General features: G+C 37.7%; 1 protein-coding gene across 21 annotated transcripts in view; it reads right to left on the reverse strand.

The window, feature by feature from the left end:
• Positions 1-21,419, reverse strand: part of CLASP2 (cytoplasmic linker associated protein 2) — a 140,706-nt gene that overhangs the window by 108,036 nt on the left and 11,251 nt on the right. For 18 of the 21 annotated variants that reach the window (XM_077786454.1, XM_077786455.1, XM_031503912.2 and 15 more), the window contains exons 2-6: positions 20,717-20,795; positions 8,569-8,672; positions 5,157-5,248; positions 4,732-4,807; positions 3,181-3,278 (exon numbers count right to left, since the gene is read on the reverse strand). In XM_077786454.1, the coding sequence (XP_077642580.1) occupies positions 3,181-3,278; positions 4,732-4,807; positions 5,157-5,248; positions 8,569-8,672; positions 20,717-20,795 (449 nt within the window). Of the gene's footprint in view, positions 1-3,180; positions 3,279-4,731; positions 4,808-5,156; positions 5,249-5,875; positions 6,475-8,568; positions 8,673-16,661; positions 16,749-20,716; positions 20,796-21,419 lie in introns of those variants that run through there. The other 3 variants (XM_077786462.1, XM_077786498.1, XM_077786468.1) reach the window with 3 other exon arrangements.

A 21,419-nucleotide genomic window follows, 5' to 3' on the forward strand; every position in this document is an offset into this window, starting at 1 on the left:
GACATAGAAACTAAACAAATGGCTGCTTTTTTACATTTCTGTTTCTCAAGCAACAGTGGGGAAATTTGTCAGATGAATTCCTCAATGATAAAAGCTTTTAACACTAAGGCTAAGTAACTGCTATCCAGAGCCACATACTCTATTGCCATTCAGGAAAGATCAGCCACATAGATTACATACTGTAAAACATTCAGTTTGGCCCATAGAGAACAAAACCACTTCAGTATTTTTGGCTCACTGAACAATAAATACAACATCCATTTTCAGTGTTCACAAATATATTAGCACTACTACTTTCAAGTCTGACACCAAAGACCATCAAACCTCTCTGGCAGCAATTATAACAAAAGGGAAAACAACATCCAAATTTCCAACCAATGACTTGATACTGATTGTTCCGGAAAAGGAATATGCTTCAAGCAAAGAGCATAATAATAATCTGAGATTTCTAAGTTAAAATATAACAAATAGAGGAACTCACTGATTTTATTTATAAACAGAATCACCAATTAATCTCAGTAAAGAAGAGAAATACACTACAGAAAAATAAATAGTAAATAAGTCTAATTGAACTACAAAATTAAGATCCCATGTTTTATTCATTACTTAGATTCTGACAGGTCCAGTAAAGCCCTGTAGAAAATCCAGTGTTTTCCACAAAGGCAAACCCTACCAGGTGCAGATTAGAAAACCTTTTAAGCCTACTATTATTAAAGTACTGACTGTATTTGGCTTTGTATAGACACAACATGTACATACCATTTGCATGTTTAAGGAAGTTGAACAGTTTCTCAAAACAATGCTTGATTAACTTTCCTGCCTTCCTTTCAGCAGACAGGAGCTCTTATTTTCAGTACTCCAGGATGGAGTGCACTGATGCAGCAACACACAGCTCTGTAATGTGCAATTTGTTATGCAAACTAAACAAGCCTAAGTTCTATTGATTCATGTGTGCACCAAACACTACAGTAATAGATTTTTCTGCTAATATTTATGTTTACATGTAATTTTTAATCCACTGACTTACAGCAAAGGAGCTGCAATGCAGTTCTTTAAGGCTGAAATCAACAGCTGAAAGCAGCAGTGTCTGAACTACAGATTATCTGTAATACTTAAAACCCTTAAAACCTAGGCAGACACACATGAACAAAGACTCCCCTCAAAATAATGATGATACTCTACATCAAAGGTTTTTTTTCCACAGATCATAGCTCCTGCATAACCACCTGAAAATTTTACTGCATCTAACCAAAGGGAAAACCTCTGACAGGCAAAGAGGAACAAACGCCCTAAATGAGGTCTGCCTCTGAAGGAACAACAGTCTGAGCTACCACAGAGCTAATCTGTCTTTCCTGAGCTTTGTCAAACGCCGCCTTAGTTGTGCTGAGGAGTAAAAAGGGACTACAGGAGCTCTGCTTTCTGTCAGGGATAGGAAGGACAGAGAGTGGCAGTCTCATGTTTAACTCAAGCAAATCATAACTCCCCCCTTTATCCCAACCTGAAACCTACTGAGGAGGACACAGCATTGACACTCAGCTCATGTAGTATTTAACACTAGTCCTGACTGTCAGGTGCAAAACTGTTTGAGATTTAGTGGCAACAACCCATTTAACATGCACCAAATAGAGTCTTGCTTCTTTATGTAAATGCAAATTATACAACCATGCTTGCTTTCAGATCAGGGGGAATTTTGTATTCATCTGATTCGGACAGGAGAAACAACTTGGCACCTACTGCAACTAAATTAGAAGCTGTTGATTGTCCTTAGGATACAAAGTTTCTATGGTGTTTAATCATATTTGGATTCCAAGATGTACTCAGCTTTTATCACATGGTGAGTACTGAACTTAAAGTTAGTCAGACCCAACATTCATTGCAAAACAGTTGTGATATCTGCACTCTTTTATTCACTGTTCCAAAAGATATCTAAGGCCCTATCTTAATGCAAGGAAGATCTCCTCGGATATGTTTCACTTATTTGCTAGGAAACTCAATTTTTTGAATTGTAGTAATAATACGGCCTATACTTCTGTGGTAACCAAATAATCCATTACTAGTCTATAAACAAGACTATAATTAAATAGAAGAGAATGTGTGCAACTTATCATTTTCATACAGTAAACTTGTGTCTCAACAGGCTGAACTCTGCCTGGAACAAGAAACAATAAATTCAACACTCTTCTTCCATGTCACTTTTATAGAACATTAGAATAGTTTTGGATCATTCAGTTCCAACCCCTCTGTCATGGGCTGGGATATCTCTCCCTGGACCAGGCTACTCAAAGCCTCATCCCATCCCACCTTGAACAGGGACAGGGTATTAACAGCTTCTCTGGGCAACCAGTTCTAGGGTCCCACCATCCTCACAGAAAAGAACTGCTTCCTAATATCGAACCTAAACATATCCTCTTCCAGTTTGAAGCCCTTGATACTGGTCCTATCACATCCTTGTACGAAGTCCCTCTCTAGCTCTTCTGTATGCCCTCTTTAGGGTATTGGAAGGTGCTCTGAAGTCTCCCAAAAGCCTCCTCTTCTCCAGGCTGAACAATCAGCCTGTTTTCATAGCAGAGGTGCTCCAGCACTCTAATCAATTCAGTGGCTCTCCCCCAAACTAACAGGTCCAATGTCCTCTTCATGTTGGGGGCCCCAGAGCTGAATACATATTTTGATATATTATCAAGCTGTATTTGACTATCCCACAAATGACCATTAAAAACTAGAGCTCCTAGTTTTTTAGATGGGCCTGAAGAGGCACTCATCTGATATTCTCTCTGACACCAAGTAGTAGACATATCCAGATTTATCAAGAAGTGAGATGGAGGTCATAATAAAGTGGTATGCTAATATATAAGGGGCTAACACACTTTAAAAAGTATAAATTGTTTTAGCAAGGAATTTTAAAGATTTTATGGAATACAATACATACAATTTCAAGCTCTGTCTAGCTTTCTTAATTAGTCAAAGGTAGAAACAAAACAATGGCTAATTTTCTTTCATATAAACTAATGAACATACAACACAGGAACTCTAGTAACATCATACTGAAAGGCAAAACTAACTAGAATATAAGATAACAATTACAGTAATTTTAAAACAGAGTTTGAAGTGAGTTTAAAATTCAGATAAAGAACAGTAAAACATAAATGGCTTAGAATTACAAAATCAGAACAGCTAGCTCACCTTCCGGGAGGAATTCCTCTTTTTGCAAGATCTATTCGTACTTTTTCTCCCACATGTCTATAAACCTCTACAATGGCTAGTATGGCAGCATCTCTCACCTGTGAACAGTTTAAATTGTTAATTTCAGGGTTACAAAAATCAAAACAACATTTGTTGACAGGCCACTAATCTTAACAGTGTCTATGTCCCTGTATGCCAATTCAGTTGAAACAATGAGGGTGAAAAGGAAAGGAAATACAACTGTTATATCAAGATGGCATTTGTTCCGAGTTAGAACATCCCCAGATAGTAAAAAACCCTACAAATAACAGCTTTAGAGGGAATTTCTGGATCTGACGTAAGAATAGCATTTGTGGAAGAAATGTGCTTTATCTAGGACTTGCTCACAGCAGACAACACTTTCAAAAGTTAGCTGCTGCACTCAGTCTTGACATTTAATCTTGCTTTCAACTGTTTTGATGCACAGCAACATCCTTTTGGAAGACTAAGAGTACCCACAGGAGTGAACCAAAGTGATCAGCATTTTCTTTACTTATTTCAACTGGAATCTGGTATGACATCAGCACAGCAAAGGGAATAGTGCAAGACAGTGGAAGGGGAAAGAAAGGAGAGAGTGCCTCTTTAAAAATTTTAAATCATGGTCATCACAATGAAAACTGCCAAAAATGCATTTTAGTAAATGCCATTATTCTCTATAACAAATGTCTGGAATGAATTTAATATTGTCCTTTGCAGCAGTTCAAACTAAACATACAATTGCTCTAGCAAGATGTAAATTGCATCTTTACTAATGATCAGCAAACAGGACAAATTCTCAACAAAATTTCTCTACAATAGAACAATGCTATGCAGCACAGAGGAGATGAGAACTTTGCTGCATTCAGAAACTAGGCATAAAGACCAATCCTGTTTATAAGCCCATCTCCTACCAATGTTGTCTTCCCTTACTGTATTCATAGTCTTTTCCCTCAAGCACAACTTCAGATAAATGAAGATATTTTAACCATTTCCACTGGCATTTTCTGAGGTTCAGATACCACCATTAGGAACTATGTCCTGATTTTCACTACAGATGTTTTTGCTTATGTTAATGATTTTAATGACAGTCCTTGCATGTTCTCAAATGCCATTTGGGTTGCAACTGGAAAATAATTACATATAATGTTAACCTCAGCAAATTTGGCAAACTATTGCAGGTTTCACATAAGGGCTGCTTCTGGGTGTAATTTTTTGCGTCAATAGCTTTTTTATTTCCTTTCAACATGATCTGTAAGAAATAACTGCTTTCAACAATTATTAGTTTCCACTTCTGAAAACAAAACTAAAGGGACCAGTATACTATGATACTACTGCCTTTGCAACTCTACTTTCATTTTCCAGTGGATGGGCTAATTAAAAGCAATTTGGTATACTTTTTCTCATGGTAGAAACAATGATCTGCTGCACACAAGCACTCTTATCAGCTTTTGTTTGAATGCTTATATTTATTTTGCTTTCACTACTCTGTCAAAGTATAAATGTTCAAGGCCCAGTATGTACTGAAATCCTTACCTGACTATTGGAGTCACCAAATGCTATACATAGATGTGGTACCAGCTTGCTGAGGATTAATGGTTGTGCACCGTAACTAAAAAAAAAAAAAAAAAAAAAAAAAAAGAGAACAGTATTTTAAAAAAATCAGGAAATAATTTTTGCTGAAGTGAACTTTTGGTTTAGATTTTATAGAATACAAACTGGCATCAACCAAGCTCTTTCTCTTACTAGCCCTTTGTCTACTTTTAAAGAAAATAAAATTTCTGTAACTTTAGTCTTTCCTTCAGAAAGCCTGCTACTTATGTTGTTTGATTTTTCCTTGTTTGATTTTTCCCATATATTAATTTAATTGAACCAGACTCCCTAAAGGATTAATTTCAGAGAAAAATGACATTCAGAAGAAGGATAGAACCATTACATCTCCATAGAAACAAAAAGCTTACATGTTTAAGGTAGCAACAAGACACAAACACACTCCTTCTCGGGATCGGTAATTCTTGTGTTTAAAACCAACAGCAAGGCGTTCCCAAATGTACTATAAAAGCAGAAATAATGGTCTTTAATTACCAGGTGCACAATACAACGTAATTCTATTCCATATAATTACATTCATAATAGTTGCAAAAAACAATAACAGAAGGCAGGTCCACTGAAAAAGTGATAAAATGAACTTATGAAATGCACAATATGGAACACAACACAGATTAATTCTAGACCAAAACCAATTCCTAAAAATGTCCTTCAGCAATCTAGCTGAGTATTTGCCTTGTTTGAGAAACAGCTATTAAAACATACAGAATTGTTACAGTTAATGCACACAAAACAAACATTAACATCACAAACTATTGATTCAAGCAGAAGTTCCTATATTCTGTTTATATTGTGTTTCCCTGCCAAAATTTCCTCACATCCATTTTAGCATATTCTTATCCATACTCCTGCTGTCCCACTTTTCCTTTACTTTTGCTTTAGATCTATTTCTTCATTTTTTGATTATTTCTTGCCCCCTCATTCTAATTCCTGTGCTTCAATTTTTGTTCTGCTTTCGGTTCTCCTCTCCATGCTGGTGCCACTTCCTGTGGTACGATCCCCTGGCTCGCTAAACCCTCCTTCACCTCCTTGCGCACTCGTTTTTCTCTGCCTGCTGGGTTTACCCCGTTACCTTTCCATCTCCTTGCCGTGCTCTAGCCGTGTATCAGAGCATTGGAAGCGCAAACGTGGAGCTGAGGAGCTCGGGGATTCTCCTTGGGAGCAGCAGACGCACGGGCTCAGCCTGCAACTTGCCCCAGCTGCAGCGCTGCCATTGCAGCCCGGCCAGCATCCGGGCAGCGTTGCCTAGCGATGGATGGCTGCACACTGCCAGGAGCTGCACACTTTGCAGCCCAGGCACCTCCCTCCTCCCATCTGCACCCCGGAGTGCTGCAACTGCAACCTATAATGACGCCACACAAAGCTGCTAAAATGTATTACATACTAATTATTGCAATCGGCTTTCTGGAAAAAAAAATATAAAGCCCTCACAAACAGCTGTTGATCAACAATGAGCAGGGAATATGCATCCTCTTTATTAATGAGGTAGCATGCTTCAGAGCAGACATAAAATTTACCAATTAGAGCCCTGCTTGATAATTTTGTCCCATCTGTGCTTTTTTGTTTGCTTGTTTTATACTTCACTGCATTTAGAGAAAACAAACCTTAGAGGAGCAGGACATGGCTTGCCAAAACTGCATAGCTTAACAACAAAGAACAGGATTTTACGGAAGAAAACATCCTTCCAATTAACCCACTGTCACGGACAAACATGGAAAAAAGGAAATCTCCTTGCTAGACGTATAAAAATACAGGTAGAGAGGGAACTGCAGACTACTGAAATAAACAAAGTAAATCAAAGAGAAATTTAGTCTTTCACTGAATTATCCCTGAAGAACTAATTAAAAATTTTTTTTTCTCTTTTTAAGAGAAATTCAAATGGCTGCTTAGAAATTTTAACTCTCAGAAGTTCCTAGCAAGAGCTGATGTCAACCTCTTTGTCCCTTTCATGCAAATTTATACCATCCATATTTTTATGCCTTCCTGCCCATAAACAGCTACATCTAGTTCTTGCTCATAAAATGAACAAAAAACCCCCAAACATCTAAAAGAAGTAAAGAGATTTAATGACAGGACAAATTAAATATTATTCAACAACATGCTAGAAGAGGCAATGTGATTTGACTACTAAGAAATTATTCCATTCAGCTCTTCTGAAGGGATGCTTCACTGCAGCAGAGAGCCTAAAGCTCTGTATTTCAGTGTTGGAGGCACAGGAAAAACTCCTCTGTTTTGGTCCCTGCTGTGAGGACAATTGATGCTTTTCATCCAAAGTTGTAATGACTTTGAAATGTCTGCTCTCCTGAGAGCAGACACCCAAATCCAGGCTTCTCCCACCTTGGGGGAGTTAGGAGAGCCATACCTTGGTCTTACACACACACACGCTCTTCCTTGGATCCCAGAAACCTCATATACTTTCTGATACAGAGTCATCTTCACAGGGGATGGAAACTTCCTTCCATCTATGCTATGTGCAGCCTAACAACTCTGCACAAAGATGGACCAACAATGTAAAACTTTCCTGACAAGGGCTTAGCACAAATCATTTTCTATATCAGCAGCTGTTCAAATGAAGGTGTCTCCAAAGTGCTCTGCTGTGCACATGTCCAAATGCTGTTGCTTTAGAGGCTTTGGTCTGTATGCCAGGTATTTGGGAGCATCTTGGGCACAGTAACATGTCATTTATGTTACTACTAGCACTTTGACACAAAAAAAATACTGCCATGTCTCTTGGTCAGTGAATATGACCAACACTGCAGCTTGTGACTAGATAATGCAGCTTGTGAATAGCACGTCTTTGTGGATGATATTACTAGACCCTGATGCCTAAATCCCAATCAGACCTGTACCCAAAGGAAGATAAACATGTTCTATAATAGCCTAGCATGCTGCATGTTTTATGAGGCAAACAAAGCAACTGACAATTCTCTCACTCCAAATATAGTCCACATCTTATTCACTGCACACAAACATTCAAACTTGTATCTATGAATAAACAAAGCCAGGAATTATTAGCACATACAAAACCCCATTTTTTTTCCCTATTAACCTCTAGAATTAGAACTCAGAAATAGATTTTTTCAGGAACTGAAAACTCAAATTATAAGTTCTTACTCACATCCAGGGTCTCCAGACTTCCAAATAACATCACTACTCAAGAATATAATCTTGTTAAACAGTCTTCCATTTTGACCCACAGAGTCAAAACATAAGATTAAGCACTCAGAAGACACATAATGCTTAGAACTGAAGGTTAAGTTAAGCAAGCCTCCTCACAACCAAAAATGACAAGCCAAAGGGCAACTTATTCCCACCTCAGTTTGTCTATGGTTCACAGAGCATCGCTGTCATACAGCTAGAAGGCCAAATTCTCTTAAGTTAGAATATGTGCACCTTAACTGTAGGACTAGTCCTACATGTTCAAGTACAAATCTAATTATAAATCAATTTGGAGCTAATTAAACTTATTTATTCCCATTGTCCAAACCCAGAAGATGATTCAAACATGTTTTAATTAACAAAGCCCCGTCTCGTGGCACAAAAACATCTACTCAGAATTAAGCTATGATCTGCAAAATATGCAGAATCACATCGTGCCAAGATTTTTATCTTTAGCTAAACAATACATCCATGTCAATCCATTAAGAGTATCTTTAGTATTTATACCATTAACAGTCGCATTAATGTAGTGACATGTTCAGAGTTCATACAAAAGTTATAAGCTCACTGGAGACCTCCATCTCAATCTGCATTAAGCAATCATACCATGGGTGGTGCTGCTTCACACATCAATTTCAATATAAGATTCTGTGCTTGCTCTCGAACTTGGTCTTTGGCATCTCCCATACGATCTATCAAAGCCAGGAGAACTACAGAACAGGGGAAAAAGAGAAAGTAAAAAAGATTAAATACCCAATGGAGATTTTCTAATGTTTAAAGATATTTTTTGAAACAGACGTAATATACATGTCATTCAAAAATAAAAGCTGAGTTTAAGTAGGCCACAATATTTTAAAGTCTCAAGTGCCTTTCTGAGTATTTTATAAGACTAACAACAAATGCACAAGGCTGAAATGGAAGAAAATAGTAACTTTCAACAGGTTAAAAGAAAGCAAGCTTTCCATTTTCAAAACTGTGTGAATGACTTTGATTTTATCTTCAAAAACTGTTCCAGTTAGCTTCAGAATAACTGGCTTTTCTAAAAAATAATGCTAGGTGTGGTGAGTGACCAATAATTGGAATAGAAATATACAACTATTTTAAAATCAGTGTGACTTTGCTGTTTATTGTAAGAAAATTGAAAGTTTTAAATCCTCTAGTTCACATAGTGTCTCTTCAGGAAACCCAGCCTTACTTCAGTAAGAGCATTGTTAAAAATTACTATGTTAAAACAAGCATCCTCAAACAATATTTAAGTAAAATGACAGTTGTTGATTTCACACCCTAAAAATAAGTAAAAAACAAAATCAAAGGACTTGGCAATTAATTTTGCTTGCTTTTCCAGACAGAAGTCTATAATTACATCAGATAAATTAATGCTATGACATTACGAAAGACAGCCCAATGAACACATAGCGAGCTCCATGCTGTGCAAGACACGTGCTGTACTGGTTCCCAGTCCTCCATCTGGGACCCACCCTTTGTGAGAGTCCTCCCCACAGTGCCTTCAGTACCAGTTCTTCCAAATGAGGGGTGATAACACCAAGCATGCTGCCTTCTTTCAGGAAGCACAATTGATGGAGTATTTAAGGTATTCCAAGTGAAAAATACATCTTCACAGCTAAGATAATTTTTTCCTATGTTTGGTACTACATTACTGAACACCTGAGAGTATTTTACAGTTGTTGCCTGACCGCTAAAAAATTTCTATTCACTACAGAACTAACTGTATCTGGCTACTGTTTGCAAGGCAGATCTGAAGTAATTTTATCAGTACCTAATGATTTTATAGTAATAACTAAACAAGAGATTTGCCAGCAAAATAAAGGGAACAGAATCATACATTCTGAGGTTTCCTGAGTCTCCTGTTCCTAAAAACAGCAGTCATTTCTGAACCATGATTCTTACTGACAAATACACTGCTGAAGTTAGAAATTGCCCTCTTGCAATTTCTGAACGCTTTCTTAGTGTCCTAATCTGAGTGTTTAATTCTACTGGTTCTGGACAGTCCACTGACATCTTCAGCTACCATCATCAAGGTTTTGTGTTTTTCATCCATCTTCTCTACACTTTCTCCTCTGAAGAAATTAGTACAGCTACTTTCATTTTCCAGTTTGAGCATAAGGGTCTGGGTTTTTTTTTATTTGGATTGGATTGCTGTTGTTTTGATAGTGTGGGACTTTGTCTTTATGGTTTGGGTTTTTAACGGGTGTTTCTGTTTTGTTTGGTGGTTGGGTTTAGTTTTATGGTTTTTTCCATTTTGTGAACAGAGAAAAAAATCCAGAACTTGAGAACTTATATTTGAGAGCACACAGCTGACCACTCCCATGAACTTCCAATCACTTATACACTTATTGATTTTACTTTTCTTGCCAACAGTACTTTTCATGTCCATTTTCAGCACTTCTGAACTGACCTTGTTCCCATGCCTTAACACTACTAGTGATGCCTCTACATTGACCTGACTGCTGGGCAGCTGAAGGCAATTCTAGCTTTACAGAAAAGGAAACAAACACATCTAGTGCCAGTTCTGTGGGAACACAGATCCTTTGTGACTAATTAGCACTCTGAGTCATTTGACAGAGCTGCAGATACCAGGGCTCTGCTCAAATCACCAAGGCAAGCACAGAGAATGGCTACTAGAAGCTGCTGAACAGAGATGAGGTCACCGAGTTAAACTAAGCTATGACACAGCCTGCAGATTTCAGTGTGTGCAGCTACTGAACACACCATCCTTTGCCAGTCCTGGAACTCTGACAGAGGGACAACACACTGTGGAAACTGTTAAAGGGCCCAAATGGCTGCAGGCTTGGCTTTTTTCCGCCTAAAACTCAAGTTTCTGTAAGACCCCATATAAGGCATGACACATACTATTTGCACAAGACAAAAGAAATTAGGCTGTTGAATGCTGGCAGCCACCAGCTGGTTTCCAGTGTGCCTGTTCATCTTTCCTGTCAGAATAAGCTCCAACAGGAATCCATTGAAAGTTGGGTTTCCTATTGATCAAGTTTCAAAACAGAACATCATTTTGGCTGCTACTTTTCCTTTAAGATACATTAATTGAATAATACTGGTGAGAAAATTTGTGTATCTCTTTATACTGCAATGCAAATAAATGCATTTGGTTGTTCCTGGCATCAGCCTGCCAACTCAATCTCAAATAGATGTCAGAATTAAAAGAAGAGTGACAAAGAAGAAGTAGGACCATACATGAAGGTTGTATTCAATGTGGTAGCTTCCTAACGAATTTTTCAGTGAGGTATATAATTTGTCACATGCAGTCTGGACTGAACAATCCTACTGTTTTATGTTAACCTTATCCATCTTTTATCTTCTGTTGCCTAGGTTCTTAAGTTATTTCAAATGGATTCTGGCAAATCTAATAACATATAACATCTTTCTGTTGTTTATTTCTGCTGATTTGCTGAGAAAAAACTACACTAAATTTAGGAGACAGTGATTCCTTTTGCAGCTGTTGTTTATTTTTTGTGAAGCACTGTACTTCACTCAACTTGCCTTTTCGCCATGTTTCAGCATGTTGACAAAGTTTCTTATCACTTCCAGCCACTCCTGAGGTTTTCCTGTTAAGATTTCTACATCACAATTTTGCAGATTTTGATTACTGAAGAAAACCTACAAGTGTTAGTAAAAAATATTCCATAGCAGACATTAAATCTACCATATCTACCTCAAACTGACCTGCTATTTCATAGAATATTCTGAGTTGGAAGGGATCCATTAGGATCATGGAATCTGACTCCTGGCCCTGCACAGGACACCCCAAGAATCAAACCATGTGCCCGAGTGCATTGTCCAAACACTCCTTGAGCTGTCATGCTTGTTGCTGTGTCCAGTTCCCTGGGGAGCCTTTGCCCAGCCACCCTCTGGGCAAAGAACCTTTACATGGTACCCAACCTAACTGCTCCTAGGTCAGCTTCAGGCCATTCCCTCAGTCCTGTCACTGTTCATCACAGAGCAGAGATCAGCGTCCCTCCTCTTCCCTCACAAGGAAGTTGTAGACTGCAATGAGGTGTCTCCTCAGTCTCCTCCAGACTGAACAGACCGAGTGACCTCAGTCATTCCTCATACAGCTTCCCCTCCAGACCCTTCACCATCCTTGTTGGCCTCCTTTGGACACTCTCTAATGACTTAATGTCTTTATGTTCTGGTGCCCCAATCTGCACTCAGCACTTGAGGTGAGGCCACCTCAGTGCAGAGCAGGACAATCACCCCCTTTAACTTGCTGACAATGCTGTGCATTCGCATCTGCTATTTATGCCTTTTTCCTTTCTACTATATCCATAACAGAGCTTATTATCCCATCAGTTTCTTTTTCCATTGCCTTCCTTCTCTTATCTCAGTAAATCTAAATAAATTTTCCTTTATCCAAATTCATCAAATTATTTTATCACCAATAGTTGGGACAGTAGATGCCTAACTTAAGGCCAAAACCAGCCTTCACAGAGTCAGGGTACAGCCTGAGAGATTAAATATTTATTTCCTCTACTAGGATTGAAGATGATAAAACAAGTAAATCACAGAAATTGCCTAGAACAGCACACAATGTACATTTAAAAACCTGAGCAGTTTAACTATATGACCTCTGCAGCAAAGAATGCTATAGGTAGCACAAACAATTTCCTTCTGTTAAACTTTAACAAGAGTTTTCCTTCTGGAGCTTTTCAGTTTGTATTGTTGCTTTTTCTTCTCTTCTGACCACTTACGCATCCTGCTCTTTGTATACCAGTGCTCATTTTAAGTCTCAGGACTACTTATTTCTATGAATCAACTTTAGATAGTCCATTACTGCAGGCTTAGAAAAAAGCATTAAGCAAAAAATAATCTTTACTGAGGAAATGTTATCAACGTTGGCAAAAATTCTGTTACTAAAAAGAAAAGTCTTTGAGGACAAAAAGAGATTAATCCTATGCAGCAGTATCTTCCTCCTTTCTTCAAAAACATTGTCAGCTCAGGCAGCAGCATTGAAGAGCTGTCATTAGAAAGGAGAGAGGGGAAGAGCTGCCTCTGCAATTAGGGCAGTCTCTGTTCTGGGCAGGATACACACAAGAGAAAGGCATCCCACAGAGGTTCCTACAGGGCCAGCCTGACAGATCCTTGTGGTTGAGGGGCTACTGCTATGCAAAGAGTCATAAGCAGGCTCTCAGAGCAGGCGTCAGTGCTCCCCTCCTTAACATGAAGTCCTGGCCAGTTTAATCCACAGCAATTTCAGACACTAATGTGCTTCTTGGGGTGTCTCCAGGAGCTAATTAAGAAAAGCATTAGTGGGATTAATGACACATACTGTTCATCATCAGTAGCAGAGAAGAATAAACAAAAGCTTTTTTATATTATCTATCCATCTGCCAATCAAGGTGTCAGTCTCAGGAACAAGAGAATAGTCTTAAAGGCCAAAGAGTTTCAAGAGGTGTATAAAACATGAAAGAAAATTACAAGATTGATAACAAATATTTGTGGCATCCTCTGAAATTTTTAAGCTCTAAGCTAGGTTTTTTACATAACTAGAATTAATTACAATCAAGCAGAAACCAAAGGCAGCTAGGATTTCTCTACTCTTGAGTTGAAAGCACTGCATTTCTAAGTGTCATACAGTGAAATGCCCACAGACAGCAAGCAGATGGTATTCTAAATCACAGCCTATCACTCAGGCATGGATCACTTCAGGTAAAATGAATTCCCACTACTAATAAACTCCAGCACTAGCTAGCGAGGACAAAAAAAAAAACAAAAGAAACCCCAAAACACCAAAAAGCCTGCATAGATTTTTACTATTTTTTCTTTTTTAACTGAAACTTCAGAGAATTTAATCAAAAAGATGAAAAAGGTTGTGGCTTTAATCAGTTATGATCTTCAGCTGCGACCATTAACTATAGAGGAAATAAAATGTAAGGATCTTCTGAAGTGTTGCAGGAAGTTAGTATTCTTGCTACGTTTAAAAATACAAAAACAGCTATTATGGAAGAAAATAAATACAAAAATGGATTGTCCTCTAAATGCCTTTTCCAAAAAAGAAAAAAAAAACATTAAACAGTCAGCATTTTATTGTTTAAGAAAATCCTACAGCAATCCAACACAGCTTTTCCTGAGGTCAGTAAGCTTTAAAATGAAAAGGCAGTATCAGACAAAACACCTGACTTGCATTTAGATGCAACAAGGCATCCTTGAGACAAGACATTTTTGATATAAATAGAAAACCCTGATTTACTTTATCTGAACAACTCAGTGTCTTCAGTTATTTAATTTAATTTCCAAGTTTTCTCTAACAGAATAGCTTGGCTATTTTTTAAGTAAAGACATGGACCAGATAATTTTGAAGGTCCCTTCCAACCTAATTATTCCAAGTTTTATGTTTAGTTGTTCTGTAAGCATTTTTAATCTTGAATCCTCAGCCTCAATATTTTAATTGAATTAATGAAAATGAAACATGAGAATAAAATTCAGGCACTAACACCTGAAGATCCAGTATGTTTCTACATGTTATATATCCATGATAAATCATGTTAATACAGTTCTTGGTCTTCATGGATTTCATGGATTTTCAAAGCATTTCTCCATACCACATTAAAACCCCTTAGAGACTCACAGTTTGAATAAACTGCACACTTGAGCATTTTTCACCCAAAAATTCAATAATTAAGTAAGAGAAAAAGCAAAAACTTAAAATGTGGGTGTCACTTACTAAATGCTGATTTCCTCAAACAAATATTTCTAAATTCTTGGACCAACTGTTTCAATCCAAATTAAATGAAATATTTAAGGCATGTTGCAAGCCCTTACAACTGCTTTAATATACATCAGGTAACAGAGAACCATTTAGGTCAGAAAAACTCTTAAGATCATCGTGGCCAAGCACTAACCCAACACCGTCAAGACCACCGCTAAACCATGTCCCTCTGTATCACATGTACAGTAGACTTTCAAATACCTCCAGGGATGGTGACTCACCCCTATTGCATGGCCAGTAGCAGTGCTTGACAAGATTTTTCCTAATATCCTATCTAAATATCCCCTGGCACAACTTGAGGCTATTTCCTCTTGTCCTATTGCTTGTTTCTTGGGTGAAGAAACTGACCTCCACCTTGCTACAACCTCCTTGCAGGTAGGTACAGAGAGCTATAAGGTCACTCTGAGCCAGGCTACATAAACCACAGCTGTTCCTCATCAGGGTGCTCCAGACCTTTCTCCAGCTCTGTTGCCCTTCTCTGGACATGCTCCAGCACTTCAATGTCCTTCTAGCAGTCAGGGGCCCAAAACTGGACACAGGATTCGAGGTGTGGCCTCACCAGTACCAAGTAGAGGGGACAATCACTGCCCTCGTCCTGCTGGTCACACTATCCCTGATAGAGGCCAGGACGTCACTGGCCTTCTAGGCCACCTGGGCACACACTGGCTCATGTTCAGCCACTGTCAACCAACACTCCCAGGTGCTCTTCCTGTAGCACTGCCTGGGATTGTGGTGACCCAAGTGCAGGACCTGGCATTTGGCCTTGCTGACCCTCATACCATTGGCCTCAACCCACTGCTCCAGCCTGTCCTGATCCCTCTGCAGAGCCTTCCTACCCTCCTGCAGATCAACACTCCTGCCCAACATGATCTGATCTTCAAACTGTCTGAGCACGCCTTCCATTCCCTTGTCCAGATAATGGATAAAAATATTAAACAGAACCAGCCCCAATGCAGAGTCCTGGGGAATACCACTTGCACCAGTCACCAATTGGATTTAACTCCACTGACCATCAACCTCTGTCTGGGCTCAGCCATCCAGCCAGTTTTTAAGCCATTGAAGAGTGCACCCATCCAGGACATAAGCAGCCACACTTGCAGGTTTCATTATAACAATAAATTTGATAGAGTGTTTAAATTAGTCTGAGGACACTAATTTAAATGTTCTTCCAACACTTCTTAAAGCTACTTGGTAAAAAAATTAAACACTTCAAATTTGTTTCATATGTTAATATATGGCACTACACTATCCTCCAAGACTATTTTTGCCTAGTGGTTTCTTTTCACAGTAAGATGAATTTGAAAGTATTATTAAACATATCAACACATTTACATATGGATTTTTGTGTGTACAATGTATATCCCTATTGAGATTTACACATACAGGTACATATACAAATATAACCTATTTGTGTTTCATCGTTTTAACTGTCAATTACATTTCCTTTAATTTTCAGGCAAGTACAATATCTTACAACATTTTGTATGGTTGTATGTAAAAACTAATGTCAATATAGTTATGTAACAGACTAATGGACAGTTCAATGTATGCAGAAAAATATGTCATGGTATAATACTGCACAGTAAAATGGAAACAGATTCTGTATACCTTCACTATATTCTTTCTTTTCCTTTTGACAATAAGGAGAACTCCAAGTCATATTCACTTGTTTTAGCAAACAGAACTGAAAGTATGAGTAGACACTTTTCCCATAAATCATCCAGACACATGCCCATAATTCTTACAGTCTCTTTTATTTTGGATATATATGATTATTTTAATAATTAATGTGACCACCTGGGAAAAGAGACTGTGATACAGTAATTATGTACTCTTATGTAACATCTCTATTAATCACAGAAAAAACAGTAGTTTTAAATACTGAAAGATATAACACTCAAACACTGTTTTAGTTTTCCCAGAATACAGACACACAGTCTTATGAAAGAACACATACCCTGGCATTTATTGCTTCCAAAGTATTTTCAAGGATCTTAAGCAGAAGTACTAAATGAAAGATTCCAAATTCATGTGTCTAGACTCCCAGAACACCGATGCCAGCTGCAGAGCACCTTCAATGTGGTTAATCATAAAAGGATAACACCTTATACGAAATTCAGTGCAATGTTAGATGGTTGCCTAGGAAACGGAATTAAGTCTCTTATCAGGCATTATACTTCAATACAAAGATCACTAACATGCTCTTTGAAATACTAGAAAATATCTGCCCTACAACTATTGTATTGATTTTGCCCAAATGTAATTTACAGCATATATGTAGGTTGCAAAGACTGAAGTAATAGTAAAGCATTCATGTTTTTCACTTCATAGCAGAAGCCTGTAATGCTTAAAGGGGGTGGATATTCAGTGACATTAGCTGTTCTCTGCACTTAGGAAATCAACCCCATCAAAACAGAACAGGAAATTAAATGGGGATGGGATGTAAAATATGTTTTCCCATATTGCAGTTGGATAATATATTATTATACTTCCATCATTTACTGAGATCTGAATCACAAATAAAAACATCTCAGGGTCACCAAAATGTAACATTCTTTATTAAAAGAAAAATCCATTTAAGTTTGCAGGTATGTTATAAGTGAAAACAGCTGTAAAAATGAAACTTCATCTAGAAAAAGGGATGCACCGTATTTTAAAAAAGGCAGAGAACAAAGCAGGTATGTATTTTACATCTATCCTCCTTTGCTATAGTCATGGTGAAATCTCTTTTTTTGAGAATGAAGGTACCTACAATAACTTAGTGCACTATAGTTTGAATATTTCAAAGTAATAACTGAATTCCCTGCAAAAATTGTTATGTTTGCCTCCAAAAATAATATACTTGCCTTTATTTGACAAAAATAGAGAAAGTAAAAGCCTACCATATAAATTACTACTACGATGGTCTATGGGGCCTGAAGAACTTGTTACATAGCTGAACTACTCTGCTTACAAATTTCCCAACTTTGTCAAGCTTGATTCCATTATTTTTGTTTTCTCCTCATATCACCTAAACCACTGCACATCTCCAATACACAATTATATACCTCATTAACAATATTCAGATCAAAGAATCACTTAACTGGACATAACCAAGCTACAGAAAAAAAACCTGCAAAACAACAAACAACCAAAAAAACCCTAAAATGGCAGTTTGCATAGAATACTTGGTTCTTGTCAAATGCATAACTATGGATACGGATTGTATGAGGTTCAACAAGGCCAAATACTGGGTGCTGCATTTGGGTCACAACCACCCCATGTAGCGCTACAGGCTGGAGAAGTGTCTGGGAAGTCAAATATAGAAAGGAAGTGGTACCTAACAAACCTATAAAAGCTCTCTGCAAACAGTTGTGCAGAAGGTAATTCAGCTAACAGAGTACATTTGGACTTTCTGACAGCTTCAAGAAGGGGATTGCCCTTCATTGCCCTAATGATAAAGGCACGGAGCAAAGATACTGCCCTTGAGAGTGGGTCCCAAATCCACCATCACTGCACAGGAAACAGGTTGTTGTAGTGGATAGTCTCAGGTATGTTTTAGGTCAATTTTCAGGGATCAGCTAGGCAACAAAGAAATCTATAATCAATAATTACAAAAGTAACAGACAACAAATAAAAACAAACCCAATTAGGCCACTATGAACATATGCCACCTCTCTGGTATGGTGTGACAGATATGGCTTCCACAACTCAAATGCACCACAACAGGCGCTGAAAGGGCAAACGGCTGTATACAAGAAACTGCTCCATTGTGTCTCTGAGCTGGGGCAGAGGGAGGGATAGCAGAGGACAGGCATGGAAGAGATCAATAAGTAGAAACTGGCAGTCAGGAAGGTATAACATGTTGGCTCACCTTTCTAACACAAGATCTAGAAAGCACCAAGTTTTTCAGGCAATAAGTCCAAATGAGTTTTGCATACTTAAATACTACAGAACATCGCAAAAGCCGAAGATCTATGTGGGTCAAACTAAACAGATAAAGCTATAGGAAAACAAAGTGACAGGGCAGACACTGAAGATACCATGTGCCTCAGCTGGCCCTAATCTGCAAGACTGCTGACAACTCCTATGGATGAAGGAGTTATCACTGCCTGTTTCTCCTGTCTTTACTTTCTTCTCAGGGATCTGCAAACAAATCACTGTCAAATACAAGTCTTTGGTCTGACTTACTGGAGTCCGATTACATTGGAATACAAATCTGCACAGTCAACAGAACATGATTTAGGAAACTCCAGGTTCTTTATGATTCCTTGAAGGAAGCAGTTTTCTAGTTCACCAATGTGTTTTTAGTTACTCTCATAAGCCCTGGACTACACAAAACCCAGACACTTACAATAATGTTTTTATATTACTGCTTCACTGACAAAAAACTGAGTAATATTCAAATCTTGTTATGAAACTTGGAAAGAGAGCTACCAACTGAGGAGAATTCATATCACTCTTTTTAAAAGTAACCTCAAACATTGTTTTCTGCCTTTACTGAGACCAAGATTTCAGCAACTGTTAGGTTTGTTTATAGAGAAGTTGATCATGAACAACAGTAACTTGCATATTCTATAAGTCTTGATTCTAGAGATGTTCTGAGGACCAATTTCAGATGAAGGTTCTACTACTTAACTTAAAAATACTTTGAGAACATACAGCTTCAGATGTTACGTGTTGATAGTCACCCAGTGTCAGTACTGTCTCTCTACTGTTTTAAATACTACTGAAATCTTCAATTTGTGCATAATCTCTTAACTACTCGACTGCTGTGACAAGAAAAGGCCAAACCAACAAGAGGATTTTCACACTATTCTCAGATAGTTCATATTCAAGAAAACAGAGACAAATGGAATAAGCTTCCCAACCTTCCTTTAATAATTTTACTGTAATTTTAGGTTTTACAGAGTCTAAAATAAAAATCAAAATTTAGCCAAACTCTTGAGCAAAACAGTGTTTGTAGCTACAAATGGAGACTATTCAAAAATCAATACTGCACATAGCACAATACGCCTCCAGTTCCCTTACACTGCTCCAATACAAAATCAACCAGCCAAAGAAAAGCTCTCCACAACAAAACAGATTTAAATTCTGTAGCACTCTACTGCAGTAGTGCCACAGAATATTAAAATATGCTTTCAATTAATTTAGTTAGCAGCTTGTCATAAATTATACTTTGTATTCCTGAACTTTGAAGTTTTTTTTCCAAGCTCTTAATTATAAAACTAGACATGTAAAAAAGAGGAATGTTGAAATTTTGACAGACAATTTGAGATAGCTGGGAATCAGGGAACATGATGCAACTTATGCAAATTTTGAAAAAGGATATTTACTAGAAACTTCCGTCAAAAACAGCCAGTGCTATAAAACCAATGTTAATGTCCTAATATAACTATCTCTTTTCAGAGCCAGCAGCAAAATTAGTAGATTAGTGCAGTTTGCTTGTACCTCCCAGAAAAAAGGTCTCATACACCAGCACATGTAGATCCATTAATCTGAAATTCATTTGAGTAAACATTTCACACAGGAATAGCAGTCAGTACTTTTTTTTAATCCCATAAAAACTTTAGACTGCTAAAAGCTACAGTCAAGTTATCTCACAGGAGGTGGATTACATAATCCTCTGACACTATAGGCCTCAGCAGACATAAAGCTCTGATTACAAAGTGATCTGCAAATAAAACCTTCCATCTTTAACAAAAGTTAAAGATAATACTTGTGTTTCAATGTAAATTTCAGATGACTGTCTCAGGGAGTGGTAAGCAACCATACAGCATGGAACTTATTACTGGAAAGGCACTCCTGGAACCTTTGAAAAAATCCCAACCACTACTTAAGAAATCAGTGACAAATGAAAACTGACATGCTACTATACAATTATTTCAATTCCAACATCAGTAAAATGCCTGTCAGTACATTATAATTAGCTCAAGAAGTTTTCAACGTGTTCCACTTCAGCTGCTAAGGGAGGTGGGGGGGAAGTGTCTTTTACTGTTTGGTCTTCATAAAAAAAAGTTGTATTTCACTTACCAGTTCCTATATAGGGTTTAAAGCGCCCTGATAGTCTGTCAACAAAGGCACCTAAAACATCTAATCCCAGTAGTGCTACCTGTTGAAACAAAAGGATTAGGTATTATAAACCAGATCAATGAAGAATTTTTTAGAATATACTGCAAATAATTTAGACATAGAAATGCAAGTACGCTGAAAAGCTATCTTGAAGTTTCAGCAGAAGAGTAATAATTCCTTTAATGTTCCTATCAAGACAAAGTTATCAGAATATATTTGAAATGGAAAAAGTTTAGTTACATACACCAGAGCAATTCTGATTTTTCAATTCTTGTCTTAAAACAGAAGAAAAGAAATATTAGAAATCCACTATTTTCATATTTTCAACTACAAAACCCAAACAAAGACATGGCTTAAAGGTTTCCCAGATGCTAAGAACTTACTCCAAGAGCTTACCTCTGGCCACTTAGCTCATCCACTGAGGTCATTACATCATTTTCCCAACTCCCCCCAAAAAATAACTGAGAAGCTAGTTCTGCTTTCCCTAGCAGTACAGACTAGACCATTTTTCCACCTGTTTGTTAAGCTAGGGAAGCTTAATTTTCCATTTGCTCATCAAAAAAAATCATAAAAAATCTCCCTCAAACCAGACAAAAACAACAAGAAAAACTAAACCAAAATAAAAACCAACTCAACTCACAACAACAGCTAAAAAACCCAAACA

Source organism: Lonchura striata, chromosome 1, assembly GCF_046129695.1.
Source record: "Lonchura striata isolate bLonStr1 chromosome 1, bLonStr1.mat, whole genome shotgun sequence".
Lineage (NCBI taxonomy): Eukaryota > Metazoa > Chordata > Aves > Passeriformes > Estrildidae > Lonchura > Lonchura striata.